At 48.8% G+C, this 16390-nt stretch overlaps 1 protein-coding gene across 7 annotated transcripts in view; it reads left to right on the top strand.

The window, feature by feature from the left end:
• The window catches only part of SSBP3 (single stranded DNA binding protein 3), a 181632-nt gene that overhangs the window by 124561 nt on the left and 40681 nt on the right, over positions 1 to 16390 (top strand). For 5 of the 7 annotated variants that reach the window (XM_006879717.1, XM_006879715.1, XM_006879714.1 and 2 more), the window contains exon 5: positions 5195 to 5284. The exons of the other annotated variants lie outside the window; for them this stretch is intronic. In XM_006879717.1, coding sequence (XP_006879779.1) covers positions 5195 to 5284 — 90 coding nt within the window. The remainder of the gene's footprint in view (positions 1 to 5194; positions 5285 to 16390) is intronic. 7 annotated transcript variants of the gene reach the window in all.

Here is a 16390-nt window from a genome sequence, read left to right as displayed (position 1 = left end):
GGGTGGGTAAGGTAACTGTGCAGTGGGTATTTGGCTAAGTATAGAAGTGGAAGTCTCCTTAGATTGGATTTTATAAGGTAAATTTATGAGTGTTCCCCTATCTCATAACACCTTTGTCTCTCTATGATGCTGATTGTTGGTTTTTATTTTCTTCTTCCTACTTTTTTGACCCTTTTAAAAGTTTTCCATTTTGAACACATAGTCTGTTCAAAGAGGAACAGAGATGACTGTCATCACTCAGGATATGAATTTAAACGCTGCAGACTACTTAATTTTGCTGCTAAAGGCTTTAAACAATAAAAGCTGTCTCCTCAGCTTCCTGCCACCCCAGTCACTGCTAACAACACATCCTTCCCTCAGTGCCCTCCGCCTGCTGAGCCTGGTGGCACAGTGGTTAAAATGATAGGGTGCTAGCCGAGAGGTCTGCAGGGTGCAGTCACTAGCATCTCTGCAGGACCAAGTTCAAATGATTTGCAGCCTGTTGACATGCTGGGGGTGGGGCAGGTCTGCACTGTCCTTTGGGGTCGCTGTGATTTGAGATGAACCTGACAGTGATGAGATTGGTTATGACTGCTTAGAATCATGGTTACCCCATCCTTTGCACTCAAAGAATGGTGGACCATCCACCTAGTCAGTCCAGGTCCTAGAAGTCTTGACTCATTCCAGATTTTACAGAAAAATAAGATCTTGGGGTGAGAGAGCCACGAAAAAGTCACTCATAGCTTAAAGGCTTTCATTTAAAAGTTTAAATTGTAACATACCCTTATGTCTTATATACTTGGTATGTAAAGATCCTATAATATCACCAAGGATAAAAGTCAGATACTCAAATAGCAGAGGATATGAATGTTTTCCAAAAAAAGTAGATCTGTAAGTAGCCACTAAGCAGTTTGAAAAGGGGGTGTGATCCAAAAGGTGGGTCAGAATATCAAGAGATATCATTTTGTACCGAGTTCTTGAATGATGCAAAAGGTTAATGGTTCCAGTCCACCAGAGACTCTTTAGAAGAAAGGTCTAGCAGTATTACACCCAGAAAATCCACTGTTGAAAGCTTTGCGGAGCACAGTTCCGCTCTTGATACAACTAGGAATGCCTTGAGTCTGAATTGACTCAGTGGTAGCTGAATTAAGTTGGTTAAAAAAATGACATATCTCCAAATACTGGGTTTACAAAAAAATCTTGTTTCTTATGACCAATTCATGAGAAATAAAAAGGGGCTCATGACAATGTTTTGCAAAATACAGTAACTCATTTTCTTTTTGCTTTGCCTTTTTTTTAAAAAAAAGAATGTTTTATACTAAACAATAAGAACTAATTTTTAAAAAATCAAGTTAATGATGCTGTTCATATTTTTCTTTAAAATCAAAACATTTTAGGGGACACTGGGGTTATGTTAATTGACAGTAGAGTGATTCAGAAAAGGATAATAATAATAATGGTTCACAACACGTACGATGTAATCAGTGTCTCTGAATTATACATGTAGAAGTTGTTGAATTGGAAAACATGAAAAAGCTCTGTTTCTGGACTGGCGGCTGAGAAAGAAAGCATCTAATAAGCTCTTGAGAAAGAATGGAGACAGTGTTCAGTTGAGTGGAGACGCTTCTGTCTACCTCAGATGATCATGTGGGAATACAGAGAGGATTGTGTGAGAGGTTTCATACACTTTTGGGGTAAGACAACCTCCTCTGTCTGGTAGCACACAGAAGACCCCTTCCACCAGACTCCCCTTCATATCATTCCAGGGAGCTCTACCTTGTCCTTGTCTCACAATTAGTTAGGTGCCACATTTGTCAAATAAAATGCTTAGTGCTAAAGAGAGTTTGGTTTTCTCAAGTTCATTGCCTTCTCCCACTGTCATGTAATGACTGTTACAGGTGTCCCCCCCAAACTCACCTGGTAGACTTGAACAGGAAGTGAGTTACTCAGAAAAGAGATCATGACCAGGAAAGATGCCTCCACTTTGCAAAGTTATATATGCCTCTCATCCACTATATAAGAACTTCTTCTTTCAATGGGGAGGTGACTTTTGGAGATTATCTGAAGCTTGGAGGGATGTATAGACAACTTCTATTTAGGGTCGCTATGAGTTGCAAACGACTCTACGGCACATAACAACAACAACTATTTAAGAAAATGAAGGGGATAGTAAAATGCATTTAAAGACTTTAGTAGTTAGAATGGAGTGTTAGGGACAGTTACTGTTCTTCGAGTCTTTAAGTCTGTCTGGGCTCATAGGGACCTGAGCTGTGAACCAACCCATAGCTGACCCACCAGTGGATTTTCAAAGGCAGTAAATCCTGTGGGAGGAGGTAACCCATCCTCTCCCTGCATGCCCATTGTATTTGCTAGTCTGTAATCATTATGGGAGTACATCACCCAGTCTTTTCTTCCTGAGAAGCTAAGTGAGTTTGAACTGACGAGCTTTTGATTGGCAGCCAAGCATTAGCCATTGTGCCACCAGGGCTCCTGTTTTTTAAAAGACACAGGGCAGAAGAAAATTACTCAGGTACAGCCTTAAACATTTATAACACTTTTGTCTCTGATGAAGTTGACATTTCAAATTGGGGGTAGTGGTGAAAGAGGGAATTGTGTCTTAGGGCAGTTTTCATGAGGAAAATCCACACTTTTCCAAAAGAAGTTCTTGAGGATTAAAGAATTAAATTGAAAACCAATCTCTGAAAGAACTTGAAAATATAGGCTTATGTTTACCTCATCCTGTTTTGGTTTTGGGTTGGTTTTTTTAAAAAAAATTTTTTTTCTCCTTTTTTGCTACTCCTGCCAGGGAGTAATCATTAGCTATAAATTTTAAAAGTTACATTTTCACTGAACCACCAACCACAAACAAACAGCCATGCAGCTAATGGATAACCTGACGGATTCCCCAGGCGACCCCCAGCCCAGATAATGCTGAGGAAGGGTGAGGCTGGCCTGGCGAGGCAGGGATTGTGAGGCCGTCCTCCTGAGTAGGGCTGTGGCTACAAACCTGGGCCTCCCAGCTCTCTGCTGGCGTGAGGAGGCCTCTGTTATGTGATGTTTGGAACTTGTAAACACATTAGGAGTGTTTAGATGGATGGTTGGAGGAATCGCTCTAATTACAGAGTGGACTGCTTTCCGTAGACAGAATCATGTTCAGTGAGTCCACCCTCTACCTCCGTTCCCTCCACCTGGGGTCTAGTAAAACCAAGTGAAAGTAGTTAAGTGCTTGACTGCTGACAGAGAGGCTGGCAGCAAAACACAGCCCATAACATCTTCCACAAACTGGCAAGAAGGTGGGACAACTGTGCCTACTTTTTAGAGGAAACTTGTTTGTGAGAGACTAAGTGTCTTGCCCCCAGCCATCACTTGCTAGTGCATGTGGCAGCATCTGGCCCCAGATGCACGCCTTCAAGTCAGCCATTGTTTTTGTGCTGTGCACCAGGGGTCCACACCGCATCTCATTTTCTTCCATGCATGTTGGAAGCTATGGGTTCTGGTTTCTTCTCGATGACCAAAGAAGAGTTGCTCTTTCACTGTGGTGATGAGGAGGCTGTGGTTATAACAGAAAGAAGCCTTCTGTTCCCTAACTAAGGGGCTCACTCCTGCCCCCAGAGAACCAACCAGGCATTAGGAGGTGACTGAGGATTGCCTTTCAGTTTCTCAACCTTTGGGCAGGGCGCTCTGGCTGGCAGTGGTATTTGTGCAGGAGGAGGTCCTGGGGTTTAGAATCGGTGGAGAAGAGCAGGGACCCGGCCCAGATAGACGCTCAGGCCTGAGCCTCCCTCAGCCTCACCTGCCCATGCTAGCACGGGGCCAGGCACAGACATGCCGACTGCATGAACAGGTTGGACACAGATTGTCTGGAAGGAAGCCAGACTTTGGAGAGTAACGTCTGTTCACTCCTGGGAGGTTTTTGTTGAGGCAGATGCACCAGGTAAAGGCTGGTGCTTAAAAAGAAAAGTCCCCACTGAGCAGGCCAGCTCGTCTCCTTCAGGGGCGCCCAAGACCCTGAGAGGGCCATGCACATGCCCTGCCCTCTTCACTCTTTTTGAGGGTGTTCCAGACAGCACTGTGTGTCTCTGCCTGTTGGGGGACCTTCATTGATCTGCTCACCCTGGGTGTCCCTGGGTGGTGCAAGTGGTTAAACCCCTGGCTGAGAAACAGAAGAGGTTTGAGTCCACCTTAGGTGCCTAAGAAGAAAGGTCTGGGACTCCCCCCTAAAAAAAAACACCAGCCACTAAAAACCGTGTGGAACAGAGTTCTACTCTGACATATGTGGGGTCACCATGAATTAGAATCACCTTGATGGCAGCTGGTATTTTTTGTTTGGGATGGGATTTGGTTTTGCTCTACACAGTATCCATTGGCCTTTTGGAAAGGTCATGAACATTTTAAATCTCCTCACCTGCCCTCAGCAGGTCTATCTAGGAAAGACATGGGCATTATAACAGTAACCACTCTGCTACCACCACAGGCTGATGATTGGCCAACTCCCGCTCATGGTGGCCCCGGGTGTGTACGAACAGAATTGTGCTCCGTGGGGCTTTTGACAACTGATCTTTCGGAAGCAGATCTTTCTTTCAGCAGGGCTTTCTTTTGTGGTGATTCTGGATGCATTCAAACCTTCAGCTTTGTGGTTTGCTTATGCTACTGCTTTGCATTGCTGTAAGTGCCTCTCTTTAGGTGTGACTGGCACATGAATCACTATTGATGGATGATTATCAGCTGAAGTTTGTTTATTGTTTGCATTGGGGTTCACAATTTATGTTGTGCCGTTGGGTCTTGGTGTCTTACCATAACAGCCTACTCCAGAACAGATTCACTGCTCTAAAAATGCCCAGTATTCCATCTGTCCGTCCGTCTGTCCTTCCTTCCTTCCTTCCTCCCTCCCTCCCTGCCAGCCCTGACCATTTCACAGCCTGTATTTTTGTATGCAGTACTCTTGCCATTTCTTCTCATGCCAACTGACAGCCACTCTGAACCTTTACATGGTTCTCCATTTTTGAGATGAGGTATGGAGGCTGAGAGAGTTTATCATGTGCCCAGTAAGCGGTACACCTGCGAAGCAAAGCCAAGTCTGGTTTTTAAACCTACAGGGTAACTGGATAACACTTGGGTGGGCACAGGAGGAAGTGGGCCCCTGGAGAGTTAGGGGTGGAGCTTTGTCCCTGGTTGTCAGTCTGACTTCTAACCCCCGACCTTCCTGTCTCCACAGAGTGCAGCAGCCGCCCCGAGCCCCGTGCTTGGCAACATTCCCCCCAATGATGGGATGCCGGGAGGCCCCATCCCGCCAGGTTTCTTTCAGGTACGTGCTGGTCTGGTCCTGTGTTTGTTCTTCCACTCAGGGTAGGTGGGAGGGAGTAGTCGTCCGGTTTGCCATGGTCTAAATACAGTTGTTTTACATTGGTTCTAACCCTTCCCCTCTCATCCTCACTCAACTTCTTCCAAAAAACGGGGCTAGAAGAGTCGGGTTCACCACTCTTCTGCACATGTGGTGTCTGCTCAAGTTTATTTTCTTCACACCAGCTCTGCTGTCACGAAACAGTCCACCCCTTGTGGGGGAGGCGTAGTGTCCAAGTCTGTGTGGAGCTTGCTCTTAAACAAAAGGCTTTTTTTTTTCTCTCCATAACCTGTAAACTGTTCTTTGTTTCTGTTTTGTTGCTGCTGTCGTTGTCACTGTTTACTTTGCCTGTCTAAACTACAAACCTTAGGCGTAATCTAGAAAAACAAAAAAACCCACCATCCTGGCAGGTCTTGGAATCCTTTCCCTCTGGTTAACCACTTGATTCTTTCCGAGTATGATCACAGCCGGTGTCCCACAGGCGTCTGTGCCCGCTCCCTGCCCGCCACAGGCAGAGACCGATCCCACGTGCGTCGAGAGCCTGGCCCTGTCCTGGGCACATACAGGATCCTCGCTCTGTTCCGACAGGGCTGGGTGTGGTTGCCACCCCTCTCCACCTTACCTCTCTGTCTCTGCCTTCCCCTCCAGGGGTCTTATTCGGTATTAACCATGTCACAACTGAGAGGTGTTATCTTGAAGAAGTATCTCATGCAGGCTTGTAAGGAATTTTCATGAGGACGCTCTTGAGGAAAACGCGTCTCCTTTGCGCCTTCTTGTGGTGGAGAATCCACCAGGGTTCCCTGCTCCTTTCGAAAGTTGGAACTCTTAGATAAAAAGACCTGGAACCAGCTGTTGTAGAAAAACAGGCAGAAACATGTATTTGTTCCTGTGAAGCCCAAGAGTTCAGAACTGGGAGTATTGGAGCAAAGTCCAGCGTGTTTTTGCTCAGGGTGTGCCCAGCAGCAAGGCAGGTGTCCTGGAAGGGCAAGGCTCTCTGGTGTTGGGTATTCAAGCTACTGAGGGACTTAGTGCCTATTAGGGAGGTTAAAGGGATTTCCACCTGGGTGAGAACATCTTGTTTGATGTTAATTCCCAAGAGAGGGTTAAAACATGCTCTCACCACCAAAGAGGGAATTGGGGAAATTTGGGGGCCCTGCTTAAAGAAAGGCATAATTAGATGGCTCAGAGAGAGTGTGATTGAGGACATTGATCACTACCTGTGGATCTGTGTGTATTCCTAGCATGATGCTGATACGGAGGGCTTCTCCAATGGTAGAGATGAGTCCAGCCTCAGAAATAAATGTATGAGATTAGGCCAGACTAGGCATTGCTGGGTTGCTAGATGCGCTTTGGAATACGGCCATAGATATTAGGGCAGAGACTTCCATGAGAGTGTGACCTTAACCCTGGAAGCCCGTAGACACAAAAGGTAGGAACAGTGCAAGCTACTGTCCTTCTTTCCCTGAGGGGAAATCTGTGGGAGGCTGCCTGAAGGCATCACCTGTGCCAAGGGGTAGCCATATCCCTGGCCACTGAAGATGGTGGGATGTTTTCCCGGGCATGTGTCGCCTCTGAGACAGTGGATGTCCTTGATGGGGGGGGTGCAGGTGAGCCCCATCTGTGTCTTTTTTGCTGCTGCCTGCTGCTATCTGAGATGGACAGTAGCCAGTTGTGGTTTTGTTTTATTTTGTTTAAATAAGCCCTTGACTTCTAGTTTGTCCTGAGTCTTAGGTCAGGGCACCGGTTGACCTGATTTGTGGGCAGTTCCTAACTTCCTGCTCTGGTGTAATTGTCCATGGTTAGGGCCTAATTCCAGGCATACTTCTTGGGCCCTCCCCTGTGACGTTCTTGGGCGTGTGGTCAGAGAGCTCAGACTGATTTCTGCCCTTATTTAGTCACCACCAGCCATCGTCAAACCAAGGTAACCAAGGTAACGTTTAGACCCTCTAGGCTTGAGGTCCTATTGTATTCATCAGGGCAAGCCACCAAGACACAGCTGGGATGTCTAGCAGGGCCTGTGTGCATGGGCTCAGCTTTCTTGGTGACTTCGGGTGATTCTTTACCCCCTTTTCTGGCCATCATTTCCCCATCAGTCTGGCATGTTCCTTCCTAGCCGAGATGCTGAGCTGCTCAGGTTGGGTCATTGCTCAGGGGAAAGGATATCTCTCTGCAAGGAGGTAGTGGCTGCCCATTTCCGGAGCAGGCGAGCTCTCAACAGGAATATTAGCCATTGATTGCCAGCCCTGCCCCTCGCTCATCTTGCAGGCGGCAGCTCTGATATTAGGAGGGAAATAGAGATGGTATCAAGGGCTTTATCTATTGCCAACAATTGTACTTCTTCCCCTCCTTGGATGTGGCCTGAGTAGGCAGCTCTCCCAAGCGAGGAGCTCTATACCAAGGACTCATCCCGGGGGACTGGCCAAGTTTTCAGGTCAGGATTTCCATTTCTCATTCCAAATCTACAAGCAAGGGGGCTTCCAGGATGAGTAGGAGAGGGCAGTGAACTAACCCAACCTTGACTATTCCGAAAACAACACACAAGACTTCCTTCCTCTGGCCTCTGACTTCCAGGCCACTCCTGGGGTCAGAAAGTTCAGCCATCCAGCCACTCAGTTCTGATTGTTTGCCTGTGTGTGTGTGTGTGTGTGTGTGTGTGTGTGTGTGTGTGTGTCCCCTAGGTGGACAATACTTGTCTGGTCCAGTGGCAGGAGGTAGGATCTAATTGAGAACTGGCAGGGAGGTGACATGGGAACTGCCCTGATCATTCTGCACCATTGAGAAATACTTTGTGGTTCCTGGGGTCCTGGTAGAATTTATCAATTGCCTTCTATTTCTCTGTGCTCCTTCTAAAGATTGCCCTAAATTTTTATATCCTCAACACCTGGCAGGTACTGAGGTCTCAGTAAATAAATATTTGAACAGAAATTTGTGTTGCTCATATTACCAGCATTCTGGCTAGGGGGCCCAGGGTCGTGTTCAAGATTGGTCATGTTAGATGTCTGTTCTAGTTCACTGCTTGCCTGCACACTTGCTAAGTGACCTTTGGCAAGTTGTTCCCCATCTCTGGGCCCCAGTTTCATCCCAGTAGATGGGAAAGGCTGGACCAGATGGCCTCTAAGGGCCCTTCCAACTTTGATTTTCTGCTTTGGATCTGGATGGATTTTACATAATCAAGCAGTGGCGTTTTTTTTGTTGGTTTGTTTTGTGTGTTTTTTGTTTTTTTTTTTTTTTTTTGGTTTTTTTTTCCACACAGCTTAACTCCGTTGGGCTGCACATCTGGCAAACCCAGTTTGGCCTTGGCTAGGCCCACTGGCCTGGGTGGGTCTCCAGCTCCGTGGGCCCAGGAGGGCACCGTCCACTAAGGGTTTCTAGGTTCAGAGAGCTGGGGAGTTGCAGGAGGGCAGAGGTCACAGAGAACATTGGGTACAGACTGTTTTTGTTCTTGTTTTGTTTTTAAATTCCAATAATTGTTTTCAGTGATGTAGTGTTTTTTGGGTGTGCAGCTTGCTTTCATTTTGCTCTGGATTTCTGCAGAGTAGATTGGAAATGTGAGACTCAGAAAGGTGAATGACCTGCCCGGTTACCAATGGAAGTCTGTAATTGGAGGCTAAACCCAGGCTTCCCGCTTCTTTATCTGACAGTCAGAATTCCAGACATGGATACGTGTCTGGTTGGCTGGAGAAAGAGGAGAAACTAGAGTTCAAGAAAAAAGGAGGGAAAAAATGAAAAAAAAAAAAGAGGGACAGGTAGTCGAGAGACTGATAAACCATCACCATCTTTAAAAAAGAGCAGTTAGTCTAGTCTCCACTCAGATGCCAGCTCTGATTGGTTTCTGCTCCAAGCAGTGTTGAGGATGACTCTAAAGCTGTCTTTCCACTCCACAGATACACTGTTTTACCAGCATTGAGCTGTCCACAGAAGTAGGCAGCTTTGTATTTGCCGTCTCTCATCTAATCTACACTTCTCATTTATATACTTGGAAATGGAGGTCCAGAAGAGAGAAAGGGGTGGTGACTGTCATCATCCATCTCCCATGGGCATGGCTTATGACTTAGCTCTGGGCTTTAATTACATGATCTACCCACTGAAGCACCTAGCCAACCAGATGGAACCAACAGGGAGGACCATACCCTGAAGCAGGACAGAGAAGAGGCCTTTCAAGATAGGACATCAGGAAGGGCTACCTGAGGGTAGTACAGCCCTGGCTGGGATGATGTGTAAAATAGAGAGACGGGGAGGAGGAGGAGGCTGGAAAAGTTTAGGACAGGCATTGATGGGCCTGCTTGGAGAGTATGCCATCCAGTGGGCAGTGGGCAGCGGGCAGCCACTTGAGTCCCCAGGGCTGATTAATGCCCTGGCCTGATCTGTTCTGGAACAGTTCATCTGTAACAACTCCATCAGTTCTATGGAGACAAGGACTTGAGTGCTGCAGCCAGCAGTAGCTAAAGAAGATGCCCTCTCTGGAAAAGCCAGTCATGGGAGGGATCCAAACTAACTTGGGCACAGCTCAGCCCTGCTCCCACCATCCCAGGTCCTTTGTGTCATGGTAGGGCATGGGAAAGATTGACCTGTCCCGCCCACTCTGTGCCAGACCTCATCCCTGCTGGCCAAACTTCAGCTTAGAAAGGGGCTGAGGTCTTGCCCCAGAGAACCTTCCCTGGTGGTTAAAAGAAGTGAGGAAGAGATGAAATGACATATATTAGCCCAGTTACCAGAAAAAGGATCCAGAAAATGAACAATGCGCACATGCATGTACGCGCGCGCACACACACACACACACGCACGCACACACGCACACATGACCTCAAACCTCTCCCATTGAGATGATAGGGAGCACTTTGCTCTCCTCGGCTCCTGCAGAAGTGGCTGGGGATTCTCTGGGAGGGAAGCCGCTCTGGTTGTTCTCTTGAAGCACCTGGAGTTCTGTAGTATAGAAGGTACTGAGACCTGCCTCTGTGAGGCTCCAACCCTTAGATCCCAGGTCCTTGAAAGAAATGAAGGAGGCAGCCAATTTGAATCTCAGCAGACATTTCTGCCATCCACATACCTAATAAAAGTGAGCTTCTGCACATTGGAGGTGACTAAAGAAAGGCCAGATGCTCAGTAGAAAGCACTGGGGATGGGGAGGGGGGTAACAAGGGGTATTCTGTTTCTGGGGAAGATCAGTGTACATAAGAAAATACACAGGCAATTCGTGAGAGCTGGCCCAGTATTATCCACTTCCTGTCTGGTAGGATATAGAATGAAATGATGTGCATCTGAAAGCTCCTACAGCAGGAAGGACTTCTCTGTGCTGGGGAGACAAGTTTGGGGCTGTACAAGACTTGAGAAGAACAGAACCACCTTGGCCTTGTAGTTTCCAAAGCCTTGGCCTGGTGAGGACTCAATGCATGTTGGCTGGGACCTTGGCTGGGACCAGTGACCAGAATTCCCACTTTCCAGGCAGGCAGACTGAGGCCAGGCAGGTGAAAGAGCTGGAACCTTACTCTTGTGAGAGCTAGCCAGGCTTACTTACTTCATCAATCTTCTCAAAGTGCATGGCCTCCTGTTCATCCAGCTGTGTGTACAGTGCCAACAAGAGACAGCCCAAACCCTGCCCTGGAGGGGCTCACACTGGTGGAGGAGGCCGTGCACGATCATGGATTCACGGGACATGCCCCAGTGCTGAGGAAGAGGCTACACTTGCCCTAGGGTGTCACCTGGGAAAGGTGCTGACATTTGAGCCAAGGCTAGTTTGAGAAGGCAGCCTGGCAAGTGAGTGGCTGGGCCAGCATGTGGATATGAAAGGATACACTTGAGGTGGCAGGAGGCCTGGATGGCTGGATGTAGGGGATGGATCCAGGAAGTGGGCAAGGCTGGGGCAAGAAAAGCCATAAGAAGATACACTAAGCCCTTTAACCTAAGGACAGTGGGATCTGTGAGGCTCCTAAGAATAACACAATTACAGGAAGAGCACCTGTGTTCTTCAGAAGCCCGTTTGGAGCGGCTGACCGGCATGCAATCTGTGCTTCGGTCCCCTCAGGAAATGGTTGCACCTGAACTGAAGTGGTAGCTGGGTAAGCCAGAGAGCAGTGACTGATGGCTTATGGGATGGGTGTTGGAGCTGGAGAAGCAGCCAGAAGTAGTGGTGAGAAACTGAGCCTGAGGAACCCTCCCTTGTCTTGGGGTGCAGATCCTCTCCCATCTTTGGGTCCACCCTCCAGCCTCTTGCCTTCTCGGTCCTACTAGGGGCCAGTGGAGTCTGAAAGATGCAATGGCCTGTGGAGGAGGACAGGGCACAGGAGAGGGTGGTGCTGTAGGTATCAGGGGTGAATGTGTCTGTTCCTACAGGGTACAGAAGGGGCCCTCCCCATCTACCCCCCTCACCCTGCTGTCTGCCTCCAGACTGACAGAAGGCAGGGTCACCCCCGCTGAGAAGGATTAGAGAAGAGGCGGGGCACCCCAACTGCTGGGCTCTGGGCCACAGTTGGAGGTAGGGGGCTGCTGCTTTTCCCGACCACCAGCCCCCACCTGTTCCAAACTGCTTTGGCTCTGAGCTGCAGCCCCCTTCTCTGGTGACTTGAGTGAAGCCAGCGGCACTGAGAAGACCCTTGCCTTGGATTTGAATTCCAGCCCTGCTGCCAGATTACTGTGTGTCCACCAGAGTCATCCTTCCCTCTCTGGGTCTTATTTGGCTCAGCTGTCAAATGAAAGGGGCTCAGGAGCTTTGTAAAACCCCTGGCCAGTCTGAGTCCTGCTCAGTGGATTTGCACACAGACCTCCCTTCACAATGGCCTGGCCTGTCAGCAGGGGCCCCGGCAGGAGAGAGGGAAGAAGCCTTTTTCCCCTCACAGCACCACCTCCACAAAGGTCAAGCTGTGCTCCGCGCCCCGCCCCGCAGCCAGCCTGGTGCCTAGCGTCTGCCCAGCGGCAGATGACCTGCACTAGGGCTCCTAGCAACGGTGGACAAAAGGTTATTCCTGACGTGCCAGGCTCCCTCAGCCGCAGACTCAGCCCACACCCTCCCTCTGTTTAAAAAAAAAAAGTTGTGGCCTTGGCAGGCGCGTGTGCCTATGTGCATGTGTGTGGACGCACTTGTGTCTGCACACTTGAGTCGTCTCTCCCTCTCCCCCCCCCCCAAAAAAAAAGGGTGAACTCCACATGTAGCGCCGTAACTCTCCCTGATGAAATGGAAAGTTGAACATAAATCAATGTCTGCTGCCCGGTTAGCTATGCATCAGCAGTCAGCGCCTTGGAGATTTGCTCGGTAACAAAGCACCCAGCGGCTCCGTGGGCCTCGACTGCCCCCTAACGCAGAGCCAGCTGACACTGGGGAACCCAGCACACAGCACTCCTGGCCCTGCCCTGGGGTTGAGACTGTCACTCCCACATCTTCACCCCTCCTGGCTCCCTTTTTCTCAGAGTTGTTGGGATTCCAGAGGCCTGAGCAATGGTCACCCTGCTGCCCCTTGCTTCCTGGGGGACCCCAGCACTTATGTCCCTTTCCTGAGCCTTTCAGCCCAAGCTGTAAACCAACTCTCAAGCTCTGACTTTTATAGATCCGATCCTGAAAGGATTGGTGTCAACAGCTGCCGTCACCTCTCGTTTATTAAGAGCTTGGGCTGCTTTACCCTTTCCCCCTTTTGGACCTGCGGTTGGTTGCTTTGAGTTTCTTGTAAAATTGAGTTTTTCCCCATGTGTCTGAGAGCCGCTTTGCTGTCTGTCTCTGCCCCTGTCCTCCAGCCTCTCACAACGGGAGCCCCTGTGGGCATGGGGCAGGGGTGTGTTTTTGTTTTGTCTCTTCGTAGTTGGCAGACACACTTGTCCCTGCCCCGACCTCCATTTTCTGCAAAGGGAGGGGAGAGATTATGGTGCTGTAGATTTTACCCCTTCTTTTTTTTTTAAAAAAAAAAAAAAAGTCAAATTCCTTTGCCTTTGTAGCAGAACAGATTTGCAAAAGAAAATTCCAGCAGAATCCTATAATAACATGCTTTGACATTACATGGATCAGAGTGGACCCCTTAGATGTTGCCTCCCTAAAGGACACTGCCTTTTTGGGGAGGTTGGGCACTGGGCCAGGGGCACTGGACTGGGATCAGAGGGCATTCTTGCATCCAGCTAGATGGAGTGAAGTACTGGGGGATACGGGCCGTCATGTTTGGGTTGTGAATTTTTTTTCTGTTCTGACCTCTGGGGGAGGGGGGGGTGTCACAGCCGGAGTTTGCTTGTGAATTGTCTCCCTGCACCTCAGTTACTTCATCTGATAATTGGGTGTCATAATAGCTCCAACCTCTCAGGGCAGTTGTGACAAAGCAAGGAAGTGATAACCCGTGAGGCGCTGTACAGGGCAAACACGTGGTACCTGATGGATCCCTTGAGTATTCCTCATTGCTTGTGGCTTCCTTGTTCCCTGGTCCTGCCTGAAGCCTCTGATTCACTTCCTTTCAGGCTCTTTAATGTGAGGTGAGGAAAAGAGCTCTCTGGCCCAGCAAATGGATCTTTGCTTATATGCCTGATTTCTGTCACTGGTGAGTTTCACCTGCGTGTCACTTGAGCTTCAGTTTCTCACCTGTAAAATAGAAACACTGCCACCTGAGTCACCATCTGGGAGTTGTATCGAGGAGCTTGGAAATGTGATCAGAAGTCTAGTCCCTGGCCAAACCACCCTGAATGTGCCTGATCCCTGAAGCTAATCAGGGTCGGGCCTGCTTAGTACGTGGATGGGAGAAATCCACACCATGGTCCTTCCCAAAGGCATCATGCATTCATTCCATCAGCACACTTGATCATGAGCAAACAGCTGTCTAGCTCTGCGGAGTCTCAGGATCAGGGCAAAAGGCCCCCAAGGACACATAGTCCAGTGGCTAGACTCCTGCCTGCTGTCGCTGTAGGTTGGTGGGTGACTCATCCTACTCCATCAAGCACTCTTCCTGTCAAGCGTTTCCTTTTCCCAAAAGAAAGTTCCAGGTTTTCAGTGAGGCATTCAGAGAGCTCTTCATTGTTCAGCCCCTGCTGTCTCCACCCCATCGGTGGCCAGCCGTTGATCCCCAGCACAAGGCCCACAAACTTGATCTCTGTCTTTCTCCATCACATCTGCAGGCTCTCTCCTACTGGATGCAGAATACACTTTCATTTTTGCAAAAACGTATTCAATGTCAGGTCAGTTTGGTCCAAGAAGGCCTCACCGAAGGTGTTCAGTCCTGCATGTCCGACCCAAGGTCTCTACATCTATACAATTTCAGCAGCACTAGAGAAGCTGGACCCCAGTGGTGTGATGGTGATCAGAATAGGTCCTTGGCCTCTGTGAGTCTGAAGGGGCTGAGGGCATCACGATCTTTGAGGGAGATGCAGAAAGCTTGGCCTTTTGTCCTGGTGATGTGATCTCAGAGACTGTGACAAGACCCTGTGGAAGAGGGGACCATTCCCAGACCCTGGTTATGCCTCTGGAATTGACTGAGGAACCCCCAGCATCAGGTGGGAGTCATGAGGACTACTTGCAGTTCTCAGACAAGCTCAGGTTGAATTTTTTGTTGGTTGCTGTTGAATCAGCTCTGATGCATGCATGTCCCCGTATACAGTAGAACGACGCATTACCAGATCCTGTCCTGTCTTCCCCAATCTTTGGTGTGCTCAAGGCTATTGTCACAGCTCCTGTGTATTTCGCGTGCCTTCCATCCAGTGCTTAGAACCAGTTCTTTCTGGTTCAGTCGCCTGCTGAGAATTTCTGTGCATTCCAGTTATATAGATTCACGCACTACATTTTAACAAGATTCCCTGGGTAATTCATAATAGATCTCCAGGTGATTCTGATGGAGATCTGAGGTGGGAATACAAATTCTCAGCAAGGGCATGGAACCAGCGGCCTGTTCAGTTCTTTTGCTATATGCTGTGGACCAGGTGGGCAGGCTGCTGTGACTGGGCTAAGAAGGAAGGAATGATCAAAGAAAGGGGCTTCTTGAAGAGTCTTGTTAGGCAGCAAGGATCCTGAGCCACTTGATTTGGAGATCAGCTACCCTTAGGTGAGGTTAGCTCTTAATAGTTGACATTTGTTAGCCCGCAGTCCTGTGAGGCAGGTGGAGCAGGGGGGTTTTGGAGAAACCTGTGGGCCATGCTCCCAGCAAACCACCGAGCTGCTGCTTAAGATGCTGCTGAGGTCTGGCAAGTGTCAGTCATGTAGCATGGGTGATTGTGGGGCAGCCTTTTCAGATTGTTTCTCCATCGCCTCTCATCCTTACGCAATGAAAGAAGAGCCCTCAATCATGCTTTGACCTGCAAGGAGGAAGCAGCATAAGAAATCCTCCAGGACACTGTAAAACTAAAAGGAAAAATGTCAGCCAACTTTGCTGCTCCCCCTTTAGTACTCTTAATGCTTATGGCACTGAAATCTGGACATTCCGGGTTGGTGGCTTCCGGAACTCTGTATTTCCCTTGCTCATTGGTCATGCTGATTCTTTATATATGGAATTGTCTGTCAGAGCATGAAGGGATAGGGCAGGAAGGCTAAGCTCACACTTGTGTCTGGAGAGCTTAAAGTAGAGCAAGAATTCTCTGGGTAGACAAGGCAGTCAGTGCCTTTTTAATATGCATCTCACCTCCATGGTGTTGTCGTGATTAACTGATGGTGGAGGAAATGATGGTGTGGAGGCTGGCGGGCAGCACTGTAATACCTTTGCAGCACCAGGCAGTCTTTTTTGGTGGAGAGAGGATTTGTTTCCCTTGGAAAGCAGGTGTCCCCCCTGCATCCCCAAGAACTGGTGTTCTGGATCCCACGTTCGCTTTCAGCTCCTCCCTTCCCCCAAAAGCGATCTCTCCTGCAGTGAGTAGAATCAGGGAAGAAGAAATGTGTTAGTCTGGATCTTGGCCAGCAGCCCCCAGGGCTGGGAATGTGTACTGGAAACCCTCACCTCGATCATTTGATTCCATCTCCCTCACAAGCATTAAAGAGGGCTGAGTGCTCAGGTCCTGAGGACGGCTTAGTGAAGGAGCAGGGTAGGATGGAAGGAGACAAAAATCTAACAGGCCAGAAATGGCCAGCAGGAGATGGAAATTAGCAACCCCAGGCAGTTAGGAGCTCAGATTGCCAGTAGTCAC

The sequence above is a fragment of the Elephantulus edwardii genome, unplaced genomic scaffold, assembly GCF_000299155.1.
Source record: "Elephantulus edwardii isolate Elephantulus edwardi_28Jun2011 unplaced genomic scaffold, EleEdw1.0 scaffold00005, whole genome shotgun sequence".
Lineage (NCBI taxonomy): Eukaryota > Metazoa > Chordata > Mammalia > Macroscelidea > Macroscelididae > Elephantulus > Elephantulus edwardii.
Note: the sequence above shows the minus strand (reverse complement) of the source record. Positions and strands in the feature narration are given on the sequence as shown.